A 22,275-nucleotide genomic window follows, 5' to 3' on the forward strand; every position below is an offset into this window, starting at 1 on the left:
ACAATACCTGTTATGAACACTATATGCGTTAATCGTGGGTGTGCTGCTGCTTGACGTCCCTGTCCTCTGTTAGAAGGTGTAGGTGACCGACTGATGGTGAGTAATCAACTGTCCACAGTCCTTTTCAAGGAAACTTTCTGGACTTTATTCCTCCAGCAGAGCAGATACAGTGAACATGGGGAATGTGGAATGTATTCAGTAGTATGGTATATTTTTCATGAACGCATATACAAGTCCACAACACAGAATTAGCACAAACAGTCTATACTCTGCACCCACACCAATCCTGCCTGTATGGAGCAGCTGCAATATGGGTTAGACCACTTTAGACAGCTACGGGGAGGTGATGTGGAACAGTCCAAGTTGCGGCAGGAACTGGGGGGTTTGTCATTATAATGAACACATGGAAATGTATCACTCTGCTGCTGTATAATCTGAGTTATTTGGAGAGACCTGACTGCAGGACACAAAAAGGCATATTGGGCATCCTGACACTCCCTTTGCATAGATGATTTTCGGTGTGTTGTACCCCACCAGCGCCACCTGATCCCCTAACAACCAGCAGGTGTAGGTGTCAGCGAGAGCGAGCCAGCAACTGCAGGTACGTAAACATTCTATTATGAGAAGATTATACAACTCCCACATGACAATTATATGTCATGTGGGAGTAACAAGAACATAGGATTGTGTAACCTACATGTAGAAAAAATAGAGAATAAACTAAACACTCCAACAGGCATTAAGTACTTTTATGACCGTGTATTACCAGTTGAGTGTATTTGGTCTAAAGGGGAACATTTAAGTCAGTGTAGCTAATCAAGGCTGCATATAATGATTATTTTTACTACAATACAATACACAGTGTTTATAGTTGTTTGATATTGTTTTGTTTATGATCAGCTGCAATAGTGCGCACAGGAGAACTTCCCGTATTCAGCAGATAAATGTTTTGTGTAAATTTTGTATCAATCTGCAAATACATATCATTCAAATGTCCACGTAAAATGCAACAGTGAGAAAAACACATTCATAGAGTGGCTTTAATAACTTATCCAATTTGTACTTTCATCCAATAATGAGTAAACAAATATTTTTTCATGTGTATATTAAATTGGAACTTTAGAACTTAAAGTTATAATCTCAAAGATTTTAGTTTCGTTCTCTTTGGCAGCACCTATGGCGATAAACGGTAATTGCAGGAGCACACTTACCATGTGTGACGTCCACCACAATCGACTCCACGACCGTCACCGAGTTTAAAGCCCCGGTGAGTCGGCGCGCTGGTCTGTCACCGAGCACCAAACTGCAAGGAGGCAGCTTGTCTCCTCGGCTGACCACTGCTTCGCCTTTATATTCATACGCTTTCTTTGTTTTGTATAGCTGAATGTAGAAAAACGGACACTATCGTTTGGTTTGTCTCTTTGGTCACGGCAACCCCGCCCCTCGCCCCTGACGTAAGTGGTTTGCGGTTCTAGACCGGCAAAGAGTTGGGGCCGCTCTGGAACCTGTTTTCCTGGCCGAGAGCCAGTTCATTTTCAGTCGAAACACAAAAAACTGGTTCGCAATTGAGCACCGGCCTGGAACCGGCCCTGAAACTCCCTTTGTGGAAAAGGGTTATTGGAGAGACCGGAAAAGCAGCCGCTTCGCTCCGCCTACCTTCTCTGGCAGACCAACCACTGCTGGCTGATGGAAAACACATCACTAACTGGGCCACAGACACCCAGTCTGTAATACTGCAAATGCAAAGGCTTTAATCAGTGGACCATAGGCTCAATCGCCATTGTGTTACCTCATTCATCGATAGATAGTGACTTAACAGACATTTAATTACATGAAAATCTTGGAGATTATTACTTTAAATGTCAGAGTTTCATAAAGACGTTACAGTGTAACTCTCTATCCAACTCCATTAAAAGGTTATAATGCACATACTACTGTAAGGTCAAAGACATTATCATATTGGTTGGATGATGGGATAATTTTGTCACAAACATGTTCTGTTCCCATAATCAGCTTCAACTTTTCTCATGGCAACTCGGACACAGAAGCTGGCTCAACCCAAACCCAACCTCCTCAGATATCCAGACCGGTAGGCCCACCTGAGCATCGCTCTCTCTCTCTGAATGTTTTCTTGTTTCTCTAATACCTCTTCTTTTGTTTTACAGTCGTTCTGTTTACTGGCTGGATCAGCTGCCGCCAGAGAAGACCGGGTCCACCACCAAAACTGGTACTCTCTGCTTTTTTCTTCTATTTACAAACCTGACGTCTACTTCCCTCACTCTTCTTCTAATTGTTTTCCCCGCAGAGTTAACCCCTCGCTGGTCGGAGCTATGTAGAAGTAAAAAGTTCTACGCTCAAGTCACGTAAATATAAGTTCTACTTCTACTAATACATAATAGCTAACTAAAAACTAATGCATGTGTAATTTCTCTCCTGGGTGTCATGTGTTCCTTGTCTCTTTTCATTTATCCCTGTTCCCCATTCAATAAAAACAGATGTCTGCCTTTTAAAGTGCAAAGAAAAACAGAATTGCCTGAGCAAACGCAGAAAAAAAAGCTGTGATAGTTATTTGAATCATCTACAAATGATTTATAATGAAGGGAAAACCATCAAAGTGTTGATGATGTTGTCAAGAAGCCTCATTCCAAGCTAATCTTCTCGCTCCATTATTTTATTCCTCTTGTGTTTTTTGCTTGTATCCTACACCCTGACCCGTTCCTTCCCTTTTCCTCTTTCTGATTTTGTCCTTTTCATCTCTTCTTTTCGCATTTCCTCTTCTTATTCACGCTTCTCTACCTCCACTACTCATATATTTTTCCTTCCTCAGACTTTCACCCATATGGGAGGTGAGCGAATGGGCTCTGAGGGCCGTTGCATCTGATCGGCTGTGTACTCTGGCTCAACCTCGGCTGCCTGTTTCTGATTGGCAGCCTGACCGCTTGCTGCTGGCCCCTGTGAGTAACACACACCACTTCCTGAGAAAGTGCAGTTTATGTAGTAGATCATGAGGCAGCTTTTCAAGTGTGTACCATGATGTGTCTTATATTTCTTGTGAAACTCCACAGAGAACTCGGGTATCGAGAAGGTTAAACAAATTTACTTAAAAGACTTAATGTCTGCTAATTATTTTGTAGCCATGTGTAGGCTATTGGATGGTGGAAATAGCAGCCTACCACTACGTCATGTTTCCTTGTCCGGAGGGCTGGTCTGAAACTGAACGGACAGATCCCATACGAATTAGCATGTGCAAATTAACCCTTCCCTAAGCCTCTCCCTTGAACGGCCACTGTAGGATTGGACAACGTAGTACGTTAGCAACCGTAACTAGGCCACCCCTTGGTTTGTGCCGTTGTTGTGGCAAATGTGTACAGGATTTTGTTGGGCTTTCCTGTTGTGCCTTTAGGAGATCCAGTGTCTGGATCGAGCCCACGATATGCTAGCAATATCCTGACGAGCTTTAAACAAAATGTGGGATAATCTGGTTTTGCTAGCAATGGGCTAAAACATATTAGATAATGAAAGTTAAAGGGAGTCATGAACAATAGCTTAAGATAAAACAATATATTGACTTTTGCTGAGCAAGAACATTGTTGTTCCTGTATATTTACTGTATTATTTCCCTTAACATCTCTCACTGTTATAGTTGAAAACGCCATAATATTTACATGCCGGCGCCAAAGCTTGACAGGCGTAGCAACAGTAACCAAGGGGGGCGGGACTTAGTGAAGGGTCAGTTGATCTGGTGATGCCAGGCTAGCTAACATTACCATACTAGCACAATACAAAAAGTACAAGGGACCTTGACCTAATGAGGAAAAGTCAAGGGATAACAATGAATCCATTCAATAGTTAAACATTAAACTTTCATCTACAAATATGAAGCTCACATAAGCAGACAGCTAAGGGGATCACCAAAGTATGAGTCGTTTCCTGGGGAGCATGACCGTCTTTTATAACAGGTGTTGAGATATGTCAGTTTGGATCAAAGGAGAATGGCTAAACATGTTATGAAATGAATCCAAGTTTCATCTAGTATTGTCCACAACTTGTAACGTGTTTGTAGTTGAACAGAGCAACCCAGACGGCAGTTGCCACTTCACGAATTTGCCAGCTTGCCCAACCAAGAAGAAGGCCGGTTCTGGAGGGCGCTGGACACAAATCTAAACCTGAACCCATCAACGACATGCCCTGCAGAGCATCAGCTCACATAGAGCTACTTGCTAGTCAGTCTCTCTTTCCATCATGAAATGTTTCTGATCAAACTTCTTAAAAATGGTGTTGTTTTATTTTCTATTTGACATGATGCCTATCTTTCGCAGCCCCAAAGCATGAGCACCCCAAGTTCAAAGAAGAGCGCTCAGTGTGCTGGCTCGTCTCCAGGGCAGCGAGGAACCATGTAGCCAGCCAGAGGCTTCGTGAGCTGTCCGGCCCCAAAGAGAGGAAGGCTCTGTTTGAGGGATACGACCCGTACATAGTTAGCCGGGCAGCCCGCTCTGCCAGCCCCTCGCCTCGGATACAGCAGCTCTGTCTGCCTCTGCCTCGAAAATGTAGCACAAAGCAGGAGTGATGAGGTCTGGTCCCGTGAGAAGAGTTTATTGTTCTCCTTTACCTCATTGTAATAAATGTATTTCTTTGGAAACCATGAAGGCCTATTTATTGCTCTGTTAGGTATATGTACACCTGCCTAGAAAAGTATACCAGCATCCTGTTTCGATTACCTTGGCTTGAGTTTTGGTTTTGGAGCATCAATCAAACTTGTTGAAAGTCATCATGAATGCATCAAACACATTGTAGCATTGTTCTTTGTCTACCATTAGTCAGTAATGAACAACTGTAATTTATAATTGCAGGAAAGTCAAATTAGCTAGACCATGAAATATAACAGTCAGGGAGATATTGTAACCTGCAGCTGAGATTGCTTTGAGACAACCTGCAGCACATCATTCACTTCCTAATTATTTTCAGAGAGTGAGTCAGCTTTGTAGAAAAAAGTATGATAATAAATTTCCAAAGAACACATGAAGTGTGATGACTTTTGCACAGAGAAAAGGAGTTATATGCTTCCCTTTTTTTTTCTCTCTGTTAATAAATCATCATTCGAAATGCATCATTTGAGGATTTGTCTGAATGCTACAGGAAATGAAGCTTATTTCATTTTAAGAGTTTCCTAATTTCATTTGAATCAAGTAATTGTGAGTCAGACCTCCTGATAAAGCTTCCCGTGATCCTTTTCGGGTACCCCGAACCCCAGTGTCGGAAGCATTGGTCCCCGGGAGGTTGACAAACATATGGGCGGGACGTACAGTTTGTTTTAATACAGCAGGAGAGGAGAAGGCTGCTGACTCGCTGCAGACAGACCCGGTGAGACGCGCGTGCTGAGCTCACTCCGGTAAGTGAACGCGATTTCTGACGCAAAACTTTTTCATTCATGTTTTTTGAAGTGCACGTGCTTCTGAACTTTAGGAAAGGAAACTTGTTTAAACGTTTCTAGAGGAGGCTAGGTAGATGGTTAGCATATTCAAGCGGAGATGCAATGATTAACCATTCAACAAAAAGAGGAAAGATATATATTCAAACTTAATCGCGTTTTTAAATTGTGTCCATGGTCTTTTCTCCGGATGTAATATTCGACGACAACTATTCCGGTCATGACTAAACAACCCGGCTTTAAGGATTTAATATTGGCTATAGGTGAATATTGTAAACTTATCTCTACTTTTTTCTTGTGCAAAATGCTGTTTTATACACATTTGTTTTCGAAAGTCTTCTGACTTCAGTCAATGACTAGTTGATTGACGGAAAATTAATCAACAACTATAACGACACATGAATCGCTCATGCCATTTTTAAGTAAATACACCGAAAGTTTGCTTGTCCAGTTTTCTGGTATGTGAACTTTTGTTTTAGCCTATATTCTTACAAAACTCAAAAGACGAGACATTTTCCCATTTCCTGACCTTAAAACTAAAGGAATTTGCTAATTAATGAAATAATAGATATTGCAGCTGTTGTTATATGATAAAACTACTCGCCTCTGCAGCTCCCTTTTACATGGAAAAGAGTTACAAGTGTATTGGTTTCACCTTGTTGGGGTTTGTAAGTTTTATTGGTATTTAAAGTGTCAAAGAGGTGTTGAATCCACTCTGTAGAACGTTTAATTAATTTAAAGTTGTAGCGAAAAAATGGTCGCAATGAGTTAGTGCTATAAGTTCCCTAAATAACATTTATCTATAATCTATCTATATTAGACTATATATCTATTACAATATAAACACTTGATAAATGGTTTATACCGCAGTATAATATAGCTGGTGATGAAGTGCTGATAATGTACATTATTTTATATTACACATACTTTTCATCATAACAAATGTGTTTTAGTATATTGTCAATCATCATCTGTTTAAACAGTAGCCTCCACGCAGGAAATATATTTGTTAAATGCATGAATTAACACTCCAGCTACATTACAGTGTGTTGTAAACCATTCCTGAAATATTTATGTAATGCTTATACATGCTAAGAAGGGGGATTAAAAGTAAAGTGTTATGTACTCAAAACAACTGGTACACCCTCTCAGTCAGGATCACAACAATCCAAACATTATAAGCTTTTCAAAGACGGGACTTGTTACACAGGTTTTACTTATCAATATACAAATGCACCTGTTGGAGACTTTCCCACTTTGCCTCCTGTTTGAAGCACCAGCAGGATGAGTCTGCGCTCTGACACTGAGGTGTTTTATGCTTTTAAAGGTCAGGCATGAAATTCTGTCTTTATTTTGAAGCAAGAACTCATCATGTTGTTTGACACATTTCCTATGTTGCAGTGCCATGTCGCAGTTCTATTGGAATGAAATGTTAATGTTGAAACTTACTACGCTGGCAAATATTTCAAGCATATGACGAAATGTAACGTCTGAACTGTTCCTGTTCAGCGTGCAGGGTCCTCCAGCTGAGTCACTGCTTGTGTGATGGAGAAGTGAGCGCGCAGGGCGGCATTGCCAGAACGAACCATTTGGTGTTCATGGAGCAGAGGCCGGCTGTGGTGTGGACCTGCCTGCTGGGTGCCGCATTCAACCTGGGTAATGTTTAAAATCCTCTTCTTTATAACATCCAGCAGAGTATGATTCCAGTTTGGTTATGATACGTGTGCAGTTTGATTTACTAGTTTTGATGGATATAATATGTCAATACATGATTCTGACAGATTTGGTAAATTGATCTTTGCTAATGCGTTAGCAAACACAGAGGCACGAGGCTATATACCTCAAACCGAAGTGTGATGTTTACCTTCTGCAGAGATTGATCCCATGTGGCCCTTTAAAGGGGTCATATCTTTTAAATGGATATTCTCATATTTTCATGGGTTTCACATTTTTGGATGTTTATTGTTCTTAGAGTTATATTTTTAAAAAGGAAGCCTCTAAAATCGTCCGTTCAGTACAGCTGCAGGTTTCTACGTAGAACCTTGCTTTGGCTGAAATCGACCAATCATCATTCACCGTCTTTCACCTCAGGCTGCCTTCTTGCACTAGCTTGTCGTCAAGTCATTGTCAAGATTTCAGCTTACCATTCCGACACCTCTTGGAGATTCTAGCTCGTACATATAAGGCCGAATAACTGATCCGAGAGTGGCCATGTTGTCTACAAATTTGGAGTGACGGTGCAGTGCGAACCCACGTGGGGGAGGGGCTACGTGGTCTCTCCGAATACTGTCAGCCAATCGTGGCTGAGGTCTAACCTTTGAATGGCAAAACAGCTTGTTTGTTCCAGGAGGAAGGAGAGGCTCCAAAAAAAAATGTAATACGTATACAATTTTTAAATCGAAACTTTACCAACGTGATCCAAAAACACATTAGAATAATAGAAAATTGATCGCATAGCTAAAATATGTCCCCTTAAAAATCCAGTCAGTGCTGCTTCAAGGAGAATCAGTGCTTTATTTATAAACGTTAAAAAGCCAGTGTGTCAGATAAGGTGCAGACATGTAATATAGTATTCATAAGTAGGTTTCTCATTATTGTATAACCACCTTATAAAAGGAATAGTTGTGTTTTCGTTACCTGAGAATTAGCTATTAAAATTCACAGAGGGAGTTTGTCATGTTAGACCATTATGTTTCTACAGTAGCCAAGAATGGACAAACTAAACAGGGCCAATTAGGGGTGGGACAAAATATCAATACGGCAATATATCGTCTTCTTGACTCATGCAATACAATTATCTATAGGCTGCCGCCAAATATCGATATTTCGCTTATGACATGAATGAGAGAAACGTGAACGGAAATTATTGGCTGAAGAAGAAGTGAATCACATATAGTGATGTATCATTTTATGGTTGTCTTGCAATATATCGCAGAATCGCTGTATCATGATATTAATGTTATCATGGGCCATATATTGCGTATTGTATTGTATCGTGAGTAACCCTGCGACTCCCACCTCTAGGGCCAATGTTTTCATGGCTACCCTTGATTCTCCCACACACTTGGCAGCGGAGCGGTTATCAGTTATCTGCAATCTGAAACCTTATTGTGAGATGCCACTAAATCCTACACTCTGTTCCTTTAAGAGAAAAAAGAAATATGATGAAAAAGAGAAGAAAAGCGAGGATTGAACATTGAACCTCACAGTTGGAGTTAAATTTACTGAAAATGTTACCTTTTTTTTTTACAGTTTAACACAAAAGTTCCTGCTAAAAATATTTCTGGAACGGTTCCTCCAACTGAAAAAGGTGCCAACATAGCCAACAAGGCAGTTGTGTTGGTATGTCAGACCTAGTGTGGACATGCTCAGTGTCCCGACACGTTTCGATGGAAAAACAGGCCGAGAGATTTGTGAAGGCAGAGGCTTGTACAGTCTTGTTAGCTCCTGTTTCAACCTCGAGCCACAAAGCAATTGCCATCTATTATAAATATTGACAAGATAAATCATGTGCTTCTTACATTGTTTGATTGGCTTCAGATATTATTGTCCCACGGTTTTAATAACTTCTCAAGAATTATATAAATGCTCTCCTGATGCAACAGTTGACTCACAGAGCTGAATGACTTCTTTCCTTACAGCTAATATCTCCCACGTTCCTCCTTTTTCTTTCATGACATCTGTCTGTTAAAGCAACGATCCTTACAAATATTGCAACGATTGAGTTTAAAATAGAAATTGCATGCATGCTTCTTTTTTTAGCCTGAACACAGCTTTATAACAAACCCAAAGCTCCAAACTTATGTGGACAGAATCTAACCCTCCATGATGTTAACTCCAGCCTCTCTCCATCCTCAGTCTTTCCTCCAGCTGTCTCCTTTGCAACCTCCAACACTGTCCCCCGACCCCCGCGGTTAATTGGCTGTGTGTTCCTGAATCGAGCTAACGTCACCTGCAGCTGGGAGCCTGGGGACACAGCGGCGACGCAGTACACCCTGCAAGTTAAGAGGATCCCTGGGTGAGACGAAACGTTCCTTTGATATGTTAGAAGTCTTGTTCTTACAAATACACTAAGTGGGGAATTCACTAACAATGAGCCGCTCATAGCCCCATTTGCCCCCGTTATCTGCTCCGTCTCAAGGTCTGATTCATAAAGCAAATTGCACTGATGATATTCAAGCGCAAACACGGCTATAAAGTTCAGCAGATCCGTGCAGTTTGCTCTTGTTTTGTGTCTGATTGTTAAGAGGAGCTGCTGCAGCTGCGCTCTCAGGCATCAGTTGAGTCACACTGACGGATCTCGGTGCTGTAAGTGCTGGTGTTTGGTGAATTAGCATTGAAAAGGGGCCAAATTTGCCCCAAATGTCTGCATAATGACTCATTCAAATGTTAATTAGTAGCTTATGATGTTATTAGTAGCAATTCGCCACTGTCAGTCAAAGCTGGTGTTCTCTGTAATCGATAGAAGCAATAATATTTGAAAGTGGCGCCATAGCTGTGGAGAAAGTTGTACAAACAGTTCGTGGTTTCGGCCATTCTATATTCCTACAACACCCAGCGTGCATTGCGCCCCTGCCTCTGAAAGGCCCGTCTTGGCCCGGAGAGAGATGCTGGAGTGAAATACTACTGTTTTCCAGTCATGGACATCTGAGATACGAGGAGAATATACCGGTGGATCGTCTAAAACATCTTCAGGTCTGCAGTCTATATTTCGAACCTGACAGTTTTTAAAGAGACATGACATCGGAGGCGACGTCCTAGATTGAGGAAGTGTAGTTTAGCAAGCTCCCTGGCTCCCTTTTCCAGGGTCCATCGGAGAAGCAGATTGCGTCCTCCAAATTTTTTTCACACCATAATGGCGTTAGCTCCCCATAATAGCATGATAGGACTGAGTTTGAAAATCAGCAACTGGCCCTTTAAGGCAGAAAGAGATAAGATACGTACAGAAATTTCAAAAACACTTAACGTTTGCATAATCCTTTTATTTGTCACCTGTCTGTGATATATACAAATTATTGTAACTAATATTTTGATATCTAAATAGCTAAACACACTCTCTGTGAAAATGCAGAAGTAAACATTAGCTTAAGGAGTTCCTTTATTTGTTCTGTGTTTGTTTGTCTGCGTCCAAACATGTTCTTAGCACACCCGATACATCACCTAGAGGGAGGACGACAAACTTTTTTTAATATGCTTTTGTCATTACAGTCGAATTAAGCTTGAGAAATAGCTTCCATTGAACCTGTCTGCAGCCTGCATGTAAAATCTACATTCAGAGACGATCAGGCTCGGTATGCAGCACAGATAAGCATTTTCCAGTCAGTGTCTGCTGGGCAGGAAATCGATCTTTTCTTAGATGTAGCTGTTATATCTGTATCTGTATCTGTTAGTCGTGTGAGGCTTTGATCGCGGGTTTGATTCACTGATATGATCAGACGCAGTTTCCACCTCACCCATCAGTTCGCCTGTTTTTTCTCCCCCCAAAATCGACATGGTATTTCAAATTGAGATGAGATCGCACAGCGCTTTCAGCAGTCGTGTGATGTGTGTATGAGCGAGGTGTGTGTGTGACTGATCACACGCATCTGAAACATGCAGATCACTTAGCGTGACAGAGCATGCAAATGTTTGAGCTTATATGTTGCACAAAACTGGATGAAAATCTTACTCTGTACGTGGGCGTTTATTGGTACGTGCTTCTATGTTGACGGGGATTTCAGGATACGCCGAATCAGCAGCCCGACAAACAGCCCTCTGACAACGTTCAGCTGCACCACACCTGGCACCACCTGCACAGCAGCGCTCAGCGGCTCATCCGTGAGGTTTACATTCTGCATCAGCGTCACAGCTCACTGTCACGGCGGAGACACATCGTCGCAAAGTCGATGTCAGTCTGGTAGAATTGAAGGTGAGTCTGTCGATGTAACCGCGTCCTCATTGTTCCCGTCCTACTGCTTCCTCACTCTTCTCTCTGTTTGTCTCAGCGATGTTGCCTCCTGCAGTTTTGAACAGCGTAAAGCCGGTCATAGGGAGACCACGGTGTCTACATTTAACATGGAGCAGCAATCTGGCTGACTTTCCTGTGTCTCACCCTGAGATCAAAGACGGAAAACTGACATCCCAAATACAGCTCACAGCACAGGGACAGGTCTGTAAACACAAACCCACCCTGCAGGAACATGCACCTTCATTCATACAGCACAGGTTTAGATCAATCCTTCTTTTATAATGTTAAAGAGATCAACAGACGTTTCACTAAATCTGAGTAAGTGACTGCTGCCACGCTTCCCTCCTTAATCCTCAATTCCTTTGTCCTCTTTCTCATCCAATGCAGCTCAATGTACAGGTCCAAGATGTGACGGTGAAAGACTACAGCTTCCCAGTTTGTGTCTTCGGACCTGACACCTCGTACAGCATCAGGCTTCGTCACCGCTACCTGGGCCCAGAGAGTCCGTGGAGCCCGTGGAGCAATGCAATCCAGGGAAGGACGGGAGAGGACGGTGAGAGGAAAATATTCTGTATTCTTAAGGTGGTGTTGAGTGAGTCCGAACAGACGAAAAAGAAAGGAAGATGGGTAAATGTAACACTCCAAATCCAAACCGTAAAGTGAACAAAACCACCGTTCATGTTTGCCTGTGTCGAGTTTAGAGAATTTTAGCATTGAGTGAGTGGCCCGAAAAGTCCTGTTTACCTTTCCGAACTTCCCAAAAAATCCAAAAGTATTGATGCAATTATAATTTAAAAGCTTCATCCATCTATTTTCTATCACCTTGATGGCAGACAATGGAAGCACAGGAGTCTCCCCCTGGTTGGACATGCCTGGAAACTCCTTCTGGAGCTGGGAGTAGGAAGCGTCCAAGAACATTTACTTCCAACTTATAATACAGCTAAGACTCTGGTTATATAAGGACCGTATATCCAATATTCTCACAGTTATAACTAGGGATGCAGAACATTTTCTCTAACCGATTACTCGTCCCCTTGCTTAAACTCGAGTTACTTAAGTAAGCTGTGGTGTGTGGCTTAATCAGCAATGGAAAGGGAGACTGTCTGCTCACCACATATGGCACCTGCAGGGACGTAAGCACTGAGGTGACTTCCTCCACATCCCTCCAGTATTCATCCCGGATCTCCAGTGAGCATGCATAGAAAATGTGCCACAAGGTGACTAGCCGCTCTCACGATGCGCTCTAGGTTAAGCGACAGCCTTGAAACCATCATCGATGGCCAGCTGGAGCGTTTGGGCCAAGCGGCTGACCGACTCCTAGTGTTGCCATGCAAAGCTTTTTTTGCCGCTGTCATTTAGCTGAGTCTTCACAGGATTCTTTAGCTACAGCTGGCTGTGTGTGCGACCATCATCGCTGAATTTGCAATGTTGCCATGGGGATTATTTTTAAAACACAGAAAGCAACAAGCATGATAGCTTTTAAAATAACAATTATTGGTGTACATGACACAGGGAACTTACTGGGATAAAATGTAGAAAAAATACAGGACTACGAAACAATTTGATTTTCTGTAACCGATTATGATTTATTTAGCAGTTTGCACCCCTAGATGTAACCACAAGTAACCCACAGGGACACAGTCATACGCTCTCTACCAGTGCAAAAATACACAACAAGAGCAGAGGGTCAAACTCCCATGACACCAACAGGATCCTTTTCAGATTAAAGACCCGGGCCACGTCTCGGCCAGAATCTGAATTGTTCTCTCTAATGTTCTTGTTTTGACAAAAAGATGGTCAGTAGAAAAATCAAGGGAAGACCTAAAAGGGGGCTTGAATATGTGTAACAGTTGTTAAGGTAACCCATCAAATTTTTACTGGAAACCACATCAGGCAGCAGTTGATTAAGTGGGAGTATCACCGAGGACATGAGGATTCATCCTCTGGGTGCCATGAATGTCTAATAGTGTAATATAACTCTTTAAAGACGGAAGAAATTTGACCTGAGCAAATTATCCTCTTGGCACCATTCCAATCCATTCAACAGTGTTCAAGATATTACTCTAAAATGTCAAACGTGCTGGTAGCACAAGAGGAAGACTTAGGCTCAACCTCTGGGGACCCCGACTATCTGTACCAAAACTTACACAGCAGTTGTTTAGATATTTAGGTCTCAACCAATGTGATCGTCCAACAAACCAAGGGTATACATACATGTGTTTCTGGTTTTCATTGCTGGCGTGGTGTTCTGATGTATCCCTCCTTCCGTCCACCAGCTCCCTCTGCAGCTCCGGTGTTCTGGAGGCATGTGAAACAAACAGGCAGTAACGGTTGGAGGCTCATCTCTCTGCTGTGGCAGGTGTGTGTTGAAATGTGTGAATTTGCGTCATGAGTGCTCATATCACTTTTAGCTTTATAGTTTAATAACTTTTGATTAGTTTTTAATCACCCTCTGTCTGTCCATAATTTTATTTTATGGCTCCATAAAATCACTTATTTATTACCCTATAGTCTGATTACAGGATTAGGGAGAGAGGGCCTATCAATTTCTTTCAATCTGTTAAATGAATTCTGATTTAAACATCCATCATCTCACAGCAGCTCCATCTTACTTCCTTCTCTTTCCTCTCCTGGTTGGTGCTGTGCAGCCTTTGCCTCGCTATCTGGCCAATGGCAGAGTTCTCTTCTACAATATCACCTGTGAGCCTCAAAGCAGTGAAGTCCTAAATGATCACGGGAGCTGCAGAGATTTGGACCATGCGAGTACGACCTGTAGCTTGCTCCTACCTGCTGGGAGGTGCTCTTGTGCTCTGACGGCCTCCACCTCTGCAGGGACGTCGCCGGAAGCTCGAATATGGCTCCTTGGAGCTTCGGAGACAGGTAGGGTCTTCTCCGTAGGTCATAACATCAAGGTGCTTTGCTGCATCATTGCTTGAGTCTCAAATGCTTCACTTGAACTCAGACACTTCACCCTGTACCTTTCTGTTTGAGGAATAAAGGTTGCATTTGACGGTAATATTTGCAGCTTTCTTAAACCAACAACTCAGCAATCATGTCTGCTAGGCCACGTGTGTGGAGGATGCTTTTTTGAAGGACTCTTCTGTCATTCTTCGCTCATCAACCACATCACTCTTTTGTGTACAACAGAGCGTAACAATATGAAGGAGACACTGTCTGAAATGGTGCTTTCATAACGTTCGCTGCGGCTGTCTGTTCATTGTTGTTTAGCTTCACTTCTACGTGTCAAGGTTAGCTCTGATCCTAACAGCCTGTATACCACGTTTTGATGCTACCCACCCAATCTAATCTCATCACGGTACTCAGACACTCTGTACCGGTTTGCAGCATATCATTGTGGAAAGTCATACAAACATGACACATTTAATAGTTTTGCTAACTGTGTGCTATTGCTCCCATTTTTCAGCACATTAAAGCCCCCCTCCTCAAGTGTTTAACCTTGTAAACATCTCCATGTGGTGTTTCTCATGTGCTACAAGACACATCAGGGACAACATAAGCAGTCATCTCCATGGCTGGGCCTGTCTGCTTTTAAACTGCAGTGTACCAAGGACAGGCTGAACAACAAGTTTTCAGATTGGCAGGGTTTGTGATGTCACAAACCTAAGGAGCCAATCCCGTTAATGGACAGGGTGACGCTATGCATGTCATTATGTGTAACCTATGGCAACCACTTCGGCAATGCGCGAGCCAGCTGTAACCGTCATCGTAATTTTTGCAAACTCACTACTGAATACTAACTTTAACGTTACTGCTACTAATTACTACATTTTACGTTTCAACAAGTTACCACTAAACGATGGCAGAGACGTGTTTTGTTTTCGTGACCGAGGGGGCGGTTGTACATTTGCATAGTGGGCGTGGCCTATGCAGATTTAGGAATGTTTAATGAGGGAGAAGGAGGAGATGCCTTTGGAAGATTTTTACAAGGTAATTAAACGTATTTTGCAGAAAAAACAGACACAATTTATCATTTCAAGCAGAGCATTTTATATCTCTTTAAACATGAAAAAGAATCACAAAATTTGCACAGGGCTGCACACACATATAAACTTTCTAGCATCAAGACTGCAAAGAGAGAGAAGGCAACCTGAAAATAAATAGACCTGCAACGAATCAGAGCAGTGAAATGTCTGACATAGCGCTAGGCTGCTAGGCTAGGTAGCTAGCCGAACATCAAATTTATATGGCTTTTAGTTCAACATAACATATTTGACATTGTATGACTTAGATTGACTTAGGAGCCAACACTTAACGTTGGTACGTAACGTGAATTAGCACCATATTAGTTTCATCACAAGCGGCCATCTTGGCTGTTTACAACAGTCCCTCAACAGCGCACAGTCATCGCATAAAGTCCAGCCCATATAGGATAAAGGTGTGTGATTGGTCGGATAGAAATCTGTCTGAACAGTAGGGGGACTCGACCCGCTAGCCTGAACTGAAACTGAAACTGAAAAGGATAAAAATGATTGTGAACCAGTTTATTCCAAGGATCCTGCACTCAATATAGTTTGCTCCTAAATCAACCAGATATGTTTAACCGGGTTAAGATCTAAAACCATTTAGTGACACTTTGTGCTCTGTACGGGAGCATTTGCATGTGTTGTGTGTGTGTTCAGGTGTTTCCTTTAACTTGTTGCTGTCTTAACATTCAACAAAGGTTTTTTCTGTTTCCTGTGGCATGTGGACACGACTCCCTGCAGTTTAAAGTAAACGATAAAGAGGGTCCCATTATAGCAACTACAGTTCACACTGGATACCATAAAAATATAAAAACGTGTAGGTTTCACTGTATAATCCCATGCCTACAAACTTCTTTGTCGTTGTCACCTTCCCTTCAGAGCCACCGTCCCCCAGCACTCTCACTGCAAGCCCACTGGACGACAGAAGGTTGGATGTTCGCTGGACGGCTCCAGTTGATTCGCTGGCAGACGGTTATGTAGTGGAGTGGTTCGCTGTCAGAGAGAAAAACAGCAGCATCCTACACTGGGAAAGACTCAACACTTCCTGTACAGCGCTGGTCATCACAGGTAACCCTACAACATGACAACAGCTTCATGTTTGAAATATTTTGCTCCTTTTATTTTAGCTCTGTTAAGTACTGTCATCTTTGTGTTGTTTCAGAGGGAGTCAATCCGATGGAGCGTTATGCTGTGTCTGTTAAAGCGCTGTATGGTGAACGAGGGGCGGGGCTGAGCATGACGGTCCACAACTATACACGCCAAGGAGGTACTGCATAGTTATCTACAGGGTGTTTGTACTGTCTCTTGCCAAGAGTGAAAGTAGCTTCAGAATAAGGCTCTGTTGGTTGGGCTCTGTGTTGGCGCCTCACAGCTAGAAGGTTCCTAGTTCGAATCCTGGTTCAGACGTAGGGGGTCCTTTTGTGTGGGGTGTGCATGTTTTCACCGTGCATGCGTGGGTTTTCTCCGGGGACCGGATTTTGTAGCTGAGATTACAAGGAGTCGCAGAAGTTACAGACGGAGCATAGCATCGTGCCGGAAAGGGGGTGGAGATTAGTGTGTCAACCCGGGTTTTGTGTTCCCATCAATGCCGGATGGTCAAAAAACCCGCTTACACACAGCTTTTTTGTTTAGTGGGAAAGGCTACAATTGACATTCAGTCTCTGCAGTAGACCCGGGTAATTATCGCCTCGGCTCCGATCGGCATTTATGGGAACACAAACCTGAGTCAACACGCTGATCTCCGCCCCCTCTCCGGCGCGATGCTATGCTCCTTCAGTTTATTCTGTGACTCCTCTCTGCTACAACTTCCGCCCGTCTCCATCCGAGCAGCGCTTGAACATCGTTCCAAATTTGTTGCACCGAGTTTAATCAACAGACTAAATGAGTAATAGATACAATAAAGACCTAACCACTGTAACATCTTCACTGTTTACTAACAATGTTTCCGGCCCGTTTGTGACGTCAGACAGTGATGCAGCAGAAAAGAGACCGACAGGAGTATACTTCACTGGCAGTGGGAAAAGAGACAATCAGCATTTATAAGCAGGTCTTCCCTGGTCTGAAAAACTTGGTATTAATAATCTGCCAAACATCTGTCAGTGTTTGATCTGATGGCGTTGTGTCAGATGGATACTAAGGCTGCTTCTGCCAACAATCATTTGTTTTTTATTTCGATTACACTGATTTAAGCCTCTGCTCAGTCTAGATTAACTTTATTTAATTTGAAACCAAAATATCAATGCCCTCATTTTGAAGACGAGACAAGATAGACCCATGTGGTTACAGAAAACACAACTTAATCATACCACTTGTCACGAGATAGAGATAAAGATCCAGCCTCGTTCTCACATTACACGCTGTGGTTGATCCTCATCTCCCTCCCTGCTCTTATCTCGCTGTCTGTATAGCGCCCTCGGCTGGTCCGACAGTGGAGGTGCGGCAGATCTCCGGCAGCACAGTGGAGCTCACCTGGACTCCTGTACCTGTGGAGCTGCTGCACGGTTTCATCCGCAACTACACACTTCACTTCACAGCAGCAAACCATCCATCCAGGAGTGAGTGATACACGTTTTACTCTCATGTTCGGCACCATATGAGGTGAATACATTTTGTTATCTTGATTCATCTTGACTGCGAGGAAGCACAGCGTTCTTGTTATCCATGTTCTTTAACATTATCACACTGTGTCCCACCTGTTCTTTTGTGTTCAGATGTGTGTGTGCCTGATCACGCTCACAGTTACTCCCTGAGGAATCTGTCGCCGGGTAACTACGACATCTTCATGCAGGCCAACACTGACGCTGGAGCCGGAGCCTCTGGGCCCATCAGTAATGTCCACATAGGTGAGGACAGGACGCACAAACACACACTCACACAAAGAATAATAGAAAACCATATATTACTGTAACTTAAGCCTAACTTTTTATGCATGTGTGTGTGTATGTGTGTGTGAGAAGGCTCTGTGGAAGTCTCAGTCATGTTGTGGACCGTCCTCCCTCTCGTGCTGACTTCTCTGGTGCTGGTTCTGATAGCGTGTCTAACGCAGGATAAGATGTAAGATCTGTTTCTTGCACCAACATCTCAAAGCTCTTTGTGGTACTATTACTGCTTTACCTACTTTAAAATATCACAGCTGAAAATATGTCTGGAAAGAGTTGGTCCTCCTATTTAACACAACCTGTAATGTTTATTCTAATGAATAACCCTGTAGGATGAAACAGAAGCTGTTCCAAGGTGTCCCGGATCCTTCCGACAGCAGCTTGGCGCACTGGACCCCAAATACTGCTTTTCAGGTAACCTCTAATAACTGAGCCGTCTCTTCTCAACTGTCTCCTAAACCACCTTACACTATGATAACACTCATATACAAACCTTACCAGGCTATTTAAACAATGACAGTGTGTTACGCACTCATCTAGGGGGATAGGTGCGCAGCATAAAAATGTACAAAATGTTCCCTCCTTGGTCCCCAAATTAAAAGGCGAAATCTAAATTTCCAATTAATAGAAATAATAAAAATCGAACACAATGCAGTACTAAGAAGAACCCAAGAGCCAGCAACTGTGGGAAAGGAGAGGATGATGCCTATGGAGCAATCCAGCAGACTAATGCTGCGTTCCAGACAACTCGGAAGTCAGAGTTTTTCCGCCCTCCGACAAGAAACGTTGCTCTGGAACGCCATTAAAAGTTTGAGTTCTTATCAGACTTCTGACGTCACACAACAATGTCCACACCCATGGAGAGGCACATCGTTAATGGTAAACTATCAACTGAAAAGCAACGTTATATTTGCCTACACTTAATGTCAGACATAGATCCATGCACACGACAGAGCACACACTCGCACACAAACGCACAAAAAAGCCAAAGATCCACACGACAAACAGAGCACACACTCCAAACAAATATAGACAATCTCCACAAAAATCAAAAGTACAGAAATTACGGCCAGGACTCTAACACGGGGAAATAGACAGACAGCAAGCTAGGATACAAAGTGGGGTTTTCACAGGTGACAGTAATAATCAGTTTAGGGTCAATGCGTCCTGTAGGCCAATTTGTTAGATTACACTAAATGAAAACGTGCTGCTACCAAAAAATATTTCATCCTTACACATCAGAAAACATGAAGATTTTTATTGCTCCAAATTAAAATTGTCCAGTAGTGTTTTTTATATTTCCACCAATCTGTAATGTCAAAACAGAGATTTTAATATAATAAAGATAAATAAGCAAGGTGAAGATTTCAACCACTAGATGGCAGCAGAAAACAGAACTTTCCGCCCTTCACAGACAGTGGGTTTGTCATTATGAGTTCATACTGTGTGGCCAAACATCCTCCCAAAGTGTTTACTGCAAGCAACTGAAAAATACAAAAAAAAATACATCATTGGAGAAAACTCAAACTAGTAACGAGGATTATGATTCACAAAGGATGAGACTTGCTGGTCGATTTGTTACACTCTCCCTCAAAACAGGAGGAAACAAAGTATTACCAATTAAAAACATGTTAAGATTACTGATTGTTTTCTTTAGTTATTCAGTGATTGTTTGTTTTGTACAAGTTCGTAAAACAGTTAGAAATATCTGTCACAACTTCTCAAAGCGTAAAGTGACAACCTCACAACTATCACTATACTCACAACTAATAATCTCATCATAATAATCTAAAGAAAAGGCAACAAATCGTCATATTTCAAATGCAGTAATCATGAAATATTTTTGCAGTAAATGTCTTCAATGATCAGAATAGATTTTTCAGCCTCAGTACTGTTGGATGATTTAACTCTTAACAAAGCATCATATTGTGGAGGCACTGGACATTTTTTGAAGGCCAAAATATTAATTTGTAAAGTAACAAAAGTTTTAACACTTAGAATGAAACCGAAATCTTCGAGATTGTCAGTTTCTCAGGCACCCCCTAATGACGATATACGGTAATTGCAGGATTACTTACTTTAAATTAATAATGTCGAAGATTTTCATTTCAATAAATGTCTTTTAAGTCACTATCTATCACCGAATGAGGTAACACAATGATGATTGAGCCTATGGCCCACTGATGAAAGCCTTTACATCTGCAGTATTACAGACTGGGTGTCTGTGGCGACATTCGCGGAAAAAATCACAAGCGGTGCCCAGTTAGTGACGTGTTTTCCATCAGCCAGCAGTGGTTGGTCTGCCAGAGAGGGTAGGCGGAGCTAAGCGGCTGTTTTTCCGGTCTCTGCAAGTGTTGCGAGTAAACAGTAATCTACTGTGGCTGAAGAAACAAAGAAAAGATCGATGACTACAGATACAACTTCAAAAATAAGTGAATATCCTCAAGATTCAATTGTAAAATGTGCTTTATGTTTCACCCCGCAGACTCTGATGCAGCCCGCAGTTGCAGATGAGACTGAAATCAAATACTCTGAAGTTGTTTTACTTGGTGAAATCGAGCTGCAGAATCCAGATAAGGACCTCACCTATCAAAGCGCCTGTGAGCTGCAAACATATTGCTCTCAGCTCTCAGTGTCAGAGCTTCAGACCGCTCAGCATACCAGGAAATCAGAGAAGAAGAGCATCAAAAGCTCAACAAGAGCCAAGACGACCTCCGACACTGATCTGTCGTCCACCTACTCAGATGTCCTCTTCTCTGTCACCGCCAAAACTCGCCCAACACCCCTTCTATCACTTTCCCATCTGGTATACAAGGACTGGCAGCACACTGTCAGCGTTAGCGACGTTAAGCTACAGCTAGGGGGAGACAGTGAGCCGATTGTGTCTCTGCATGGCAGGAGTGCCACAAGGTCTGCTTCACCGCTTTCCCAAACAGATGAGCTGAAAACCTTTCTGACACAGAAGCACAGCTCCGACTCAGGCAGCATCTCTCTCTCCTCCATTTCGCCTCCTCACCCAGCTGAAGTCAAGTCACCCCAACATCCCTTTTCTGAAAGCCTATACAACTCAGACCCGTCACTCAAGCCCGACTCCTTCAATCACCCTGATGACCTTTGTGACGCAGCGACCATTTTGCCTTTTGCTCCGTCTCTTTTTGTGGATTTCTCCTTCTGTCCTGTGGAGTGCGGTCCTTACGTCGCCCCTGCTGTTTAGTTTACCCCCTAAATAAAACTTTTCATATGACTTGTAGTTTCATCTATCCGTCCATCATCTATACCGCTTATCTTGTACAGGGTCGTAGGGGGGCTGGAGCTGATCCCAGCTGTCATTGTGCGGGAGGCGGGGTACACCCTGGACTGACCAGTCAATCACAGGTCTGACACAGAGACAGGCAACCTGTCACGCTCACACCTACGGGCAATCTTTGAGTCAGCAATTCACCTCTCACGCATGTCTTTGGACTGCGGAAGCCGGAGTACCCACGCATGCACAGGGAGAAACTCATGCAAACTCTCCACACAGAAAGGCCCACTATGGCCAAACTGGGATTTGAACCAGGAACCTTCTAGCTGTGATGCAATAGGAAGGAATGGACACTTGTGGAAATACTCTTTTATTGATTTATTACACACTTAGATGAGAAGATTGTTTCTACTTCTATGTCTGTTTGGTTAAAATGAAGCTGGAGCCGACAGCCAGTTAGCTTAGCTTAGCTTAGCTTAGCACAAAGACGAAAAACGGAGCTAGCCTTGGCCGACTTCCCTTCATATTAATAATAAATAAGTTTTATCTGGTTTGTTTAACTGATAAAAAGCATGTTTCCTCCTGTTTTAAGTTTACACACTAAGCTAAGCTATGCTAACTGGCTATAGCTTCATATTTACCGTACAGACACACAGACAGTGTTTTTATTGTGGCTGATTTGTTATATTATTATTCATGTTTGATTTTGAAGGATTTATTATGTGTTTTGATGTTGTGCAGCTGAATAACACACTGTGTGTCAGACGTGACTTACATACTGAGGAATGTAAATA

General features: G+C 42.6%; 2 protein-coding genes across 2 annotated transcripts; both read left to right on the plus strand.

Moving 5' to 3' along the window:
- Nucleotides 1-2,027: 2,027 nt before the first annotated feature.
- On the plus strand, nucleotides 2,028-4,567 carry spmap2 (sperm microtubule associated protein 2). The gene is made up of 5 exons (XM_069661700.1): nucleotides 2,028-2,089; nucleotides 2,166-2,363; nucleotides 2,828-2,954; nucleotides 4,064-4,223; nucleotides 4,320-4,567. The coding sequence occupies exons 1-5, from the start codon at nucleotides 2,028-2,030 to the stop codon at nucleotides 4,565-4,567; spliced, it is 795 nt and encodes a 264-aa protein (XP_069517801.1).
- A 2,145-nt stretch (nucleotides 4,568-6,712) lies between these two features.
- On the plus strand, nucleotides 6,713-21,451 carry LOC138591187 (interleukin-31 receptor subunit alpha-like). The gene is made up of 15 exons (XM_069661704.1): nucleotides 6,713-6,755; nucleotides 6,938-7,084; nucleotides 9,299-9,446; nucleotides 11,164-11,336; nucleotides 11,413-11,576; nucleotides 11,763-11,928; nucleotides 13,652-13,734; nucleotides 14,024-14,255; nucleotides 16,238-16,426; nucleotides 16,521-16,625; nucleotides 17,767-17,913; nucleotides 18,070-18,201; nucleotides 18,316-18,412; nucleotides 18,570-18,651; nucleotides 20,723-21,451. Exons 1-15 carry the CDS (start codon nucleotides 6,713-6,715, stop codon nucleotides 21,449-21,451), a joined length of 2,637 nt encoding a protein of 878 aa, XP_069517805.1.
- Nucleotides 21,452-22,275: the final 824 nt, after the last annotated feature.

This window comes from Semicossyphus pulcher, unplaced genomic scaffold (assembly GCF_022749685.1).
Source record: "Semicossyphus pulcher isolate SPU_LCO1_2020_fin unplaced genomic scaffold, fSemPul1.0.p SCAF_14, whole genome shotgun sequence".
In the NCBI taxonomy this organism is placed as follows: Eukaryota; Metazoa; Chordata; class Actinopteri; order Labriformes; family Labridae; genus Semicossyphus; species Semicossyphus pulcher.

Coding starts and splice junctions, on each gene's coding strand:
- spmap2 (XM_069661700.1), top strand. CDS start 2,028: ATGGCAACTCGGACACAGAAGCTGGCTCAACCCAAACCCAACCTCCTC. Junction 2,090..2,165: donor CTCCTCAGATATCCAGACCG/GTAGGCCCACCT, acceptor TTTGTTTTACAG/TCGTTCTGTTTACTGGCTGG. Junction 4,224..4,319: donor TCACATAGAGCTACTTGCTA/GTCAGTCTCTCT, acceptor TATCTTTCGCAG/CCCCAAAGCATGAGCACCCC.
- LOC138591187 (XM_069661704.1), top strand. CDS start 6,713: ATGAGTCTGCGCTCTGACACTGAGGTGTTTTATGCTTTTAAAG. Junction 11,929..13,651: donor GGGAAGGACGGGAGAGGACG/GTGAGAGGAAAA, acceptor TCCGTCCACCAG/CTCCCTCTGCAGCTCCGGTG. Junction 16,626..17,766: donor CAACTATACACGCCAAGGAG/GTACTGCATAGT, acceptor CTGTCTGTATAG/CGCCCTCGGCTGGTCCGACA.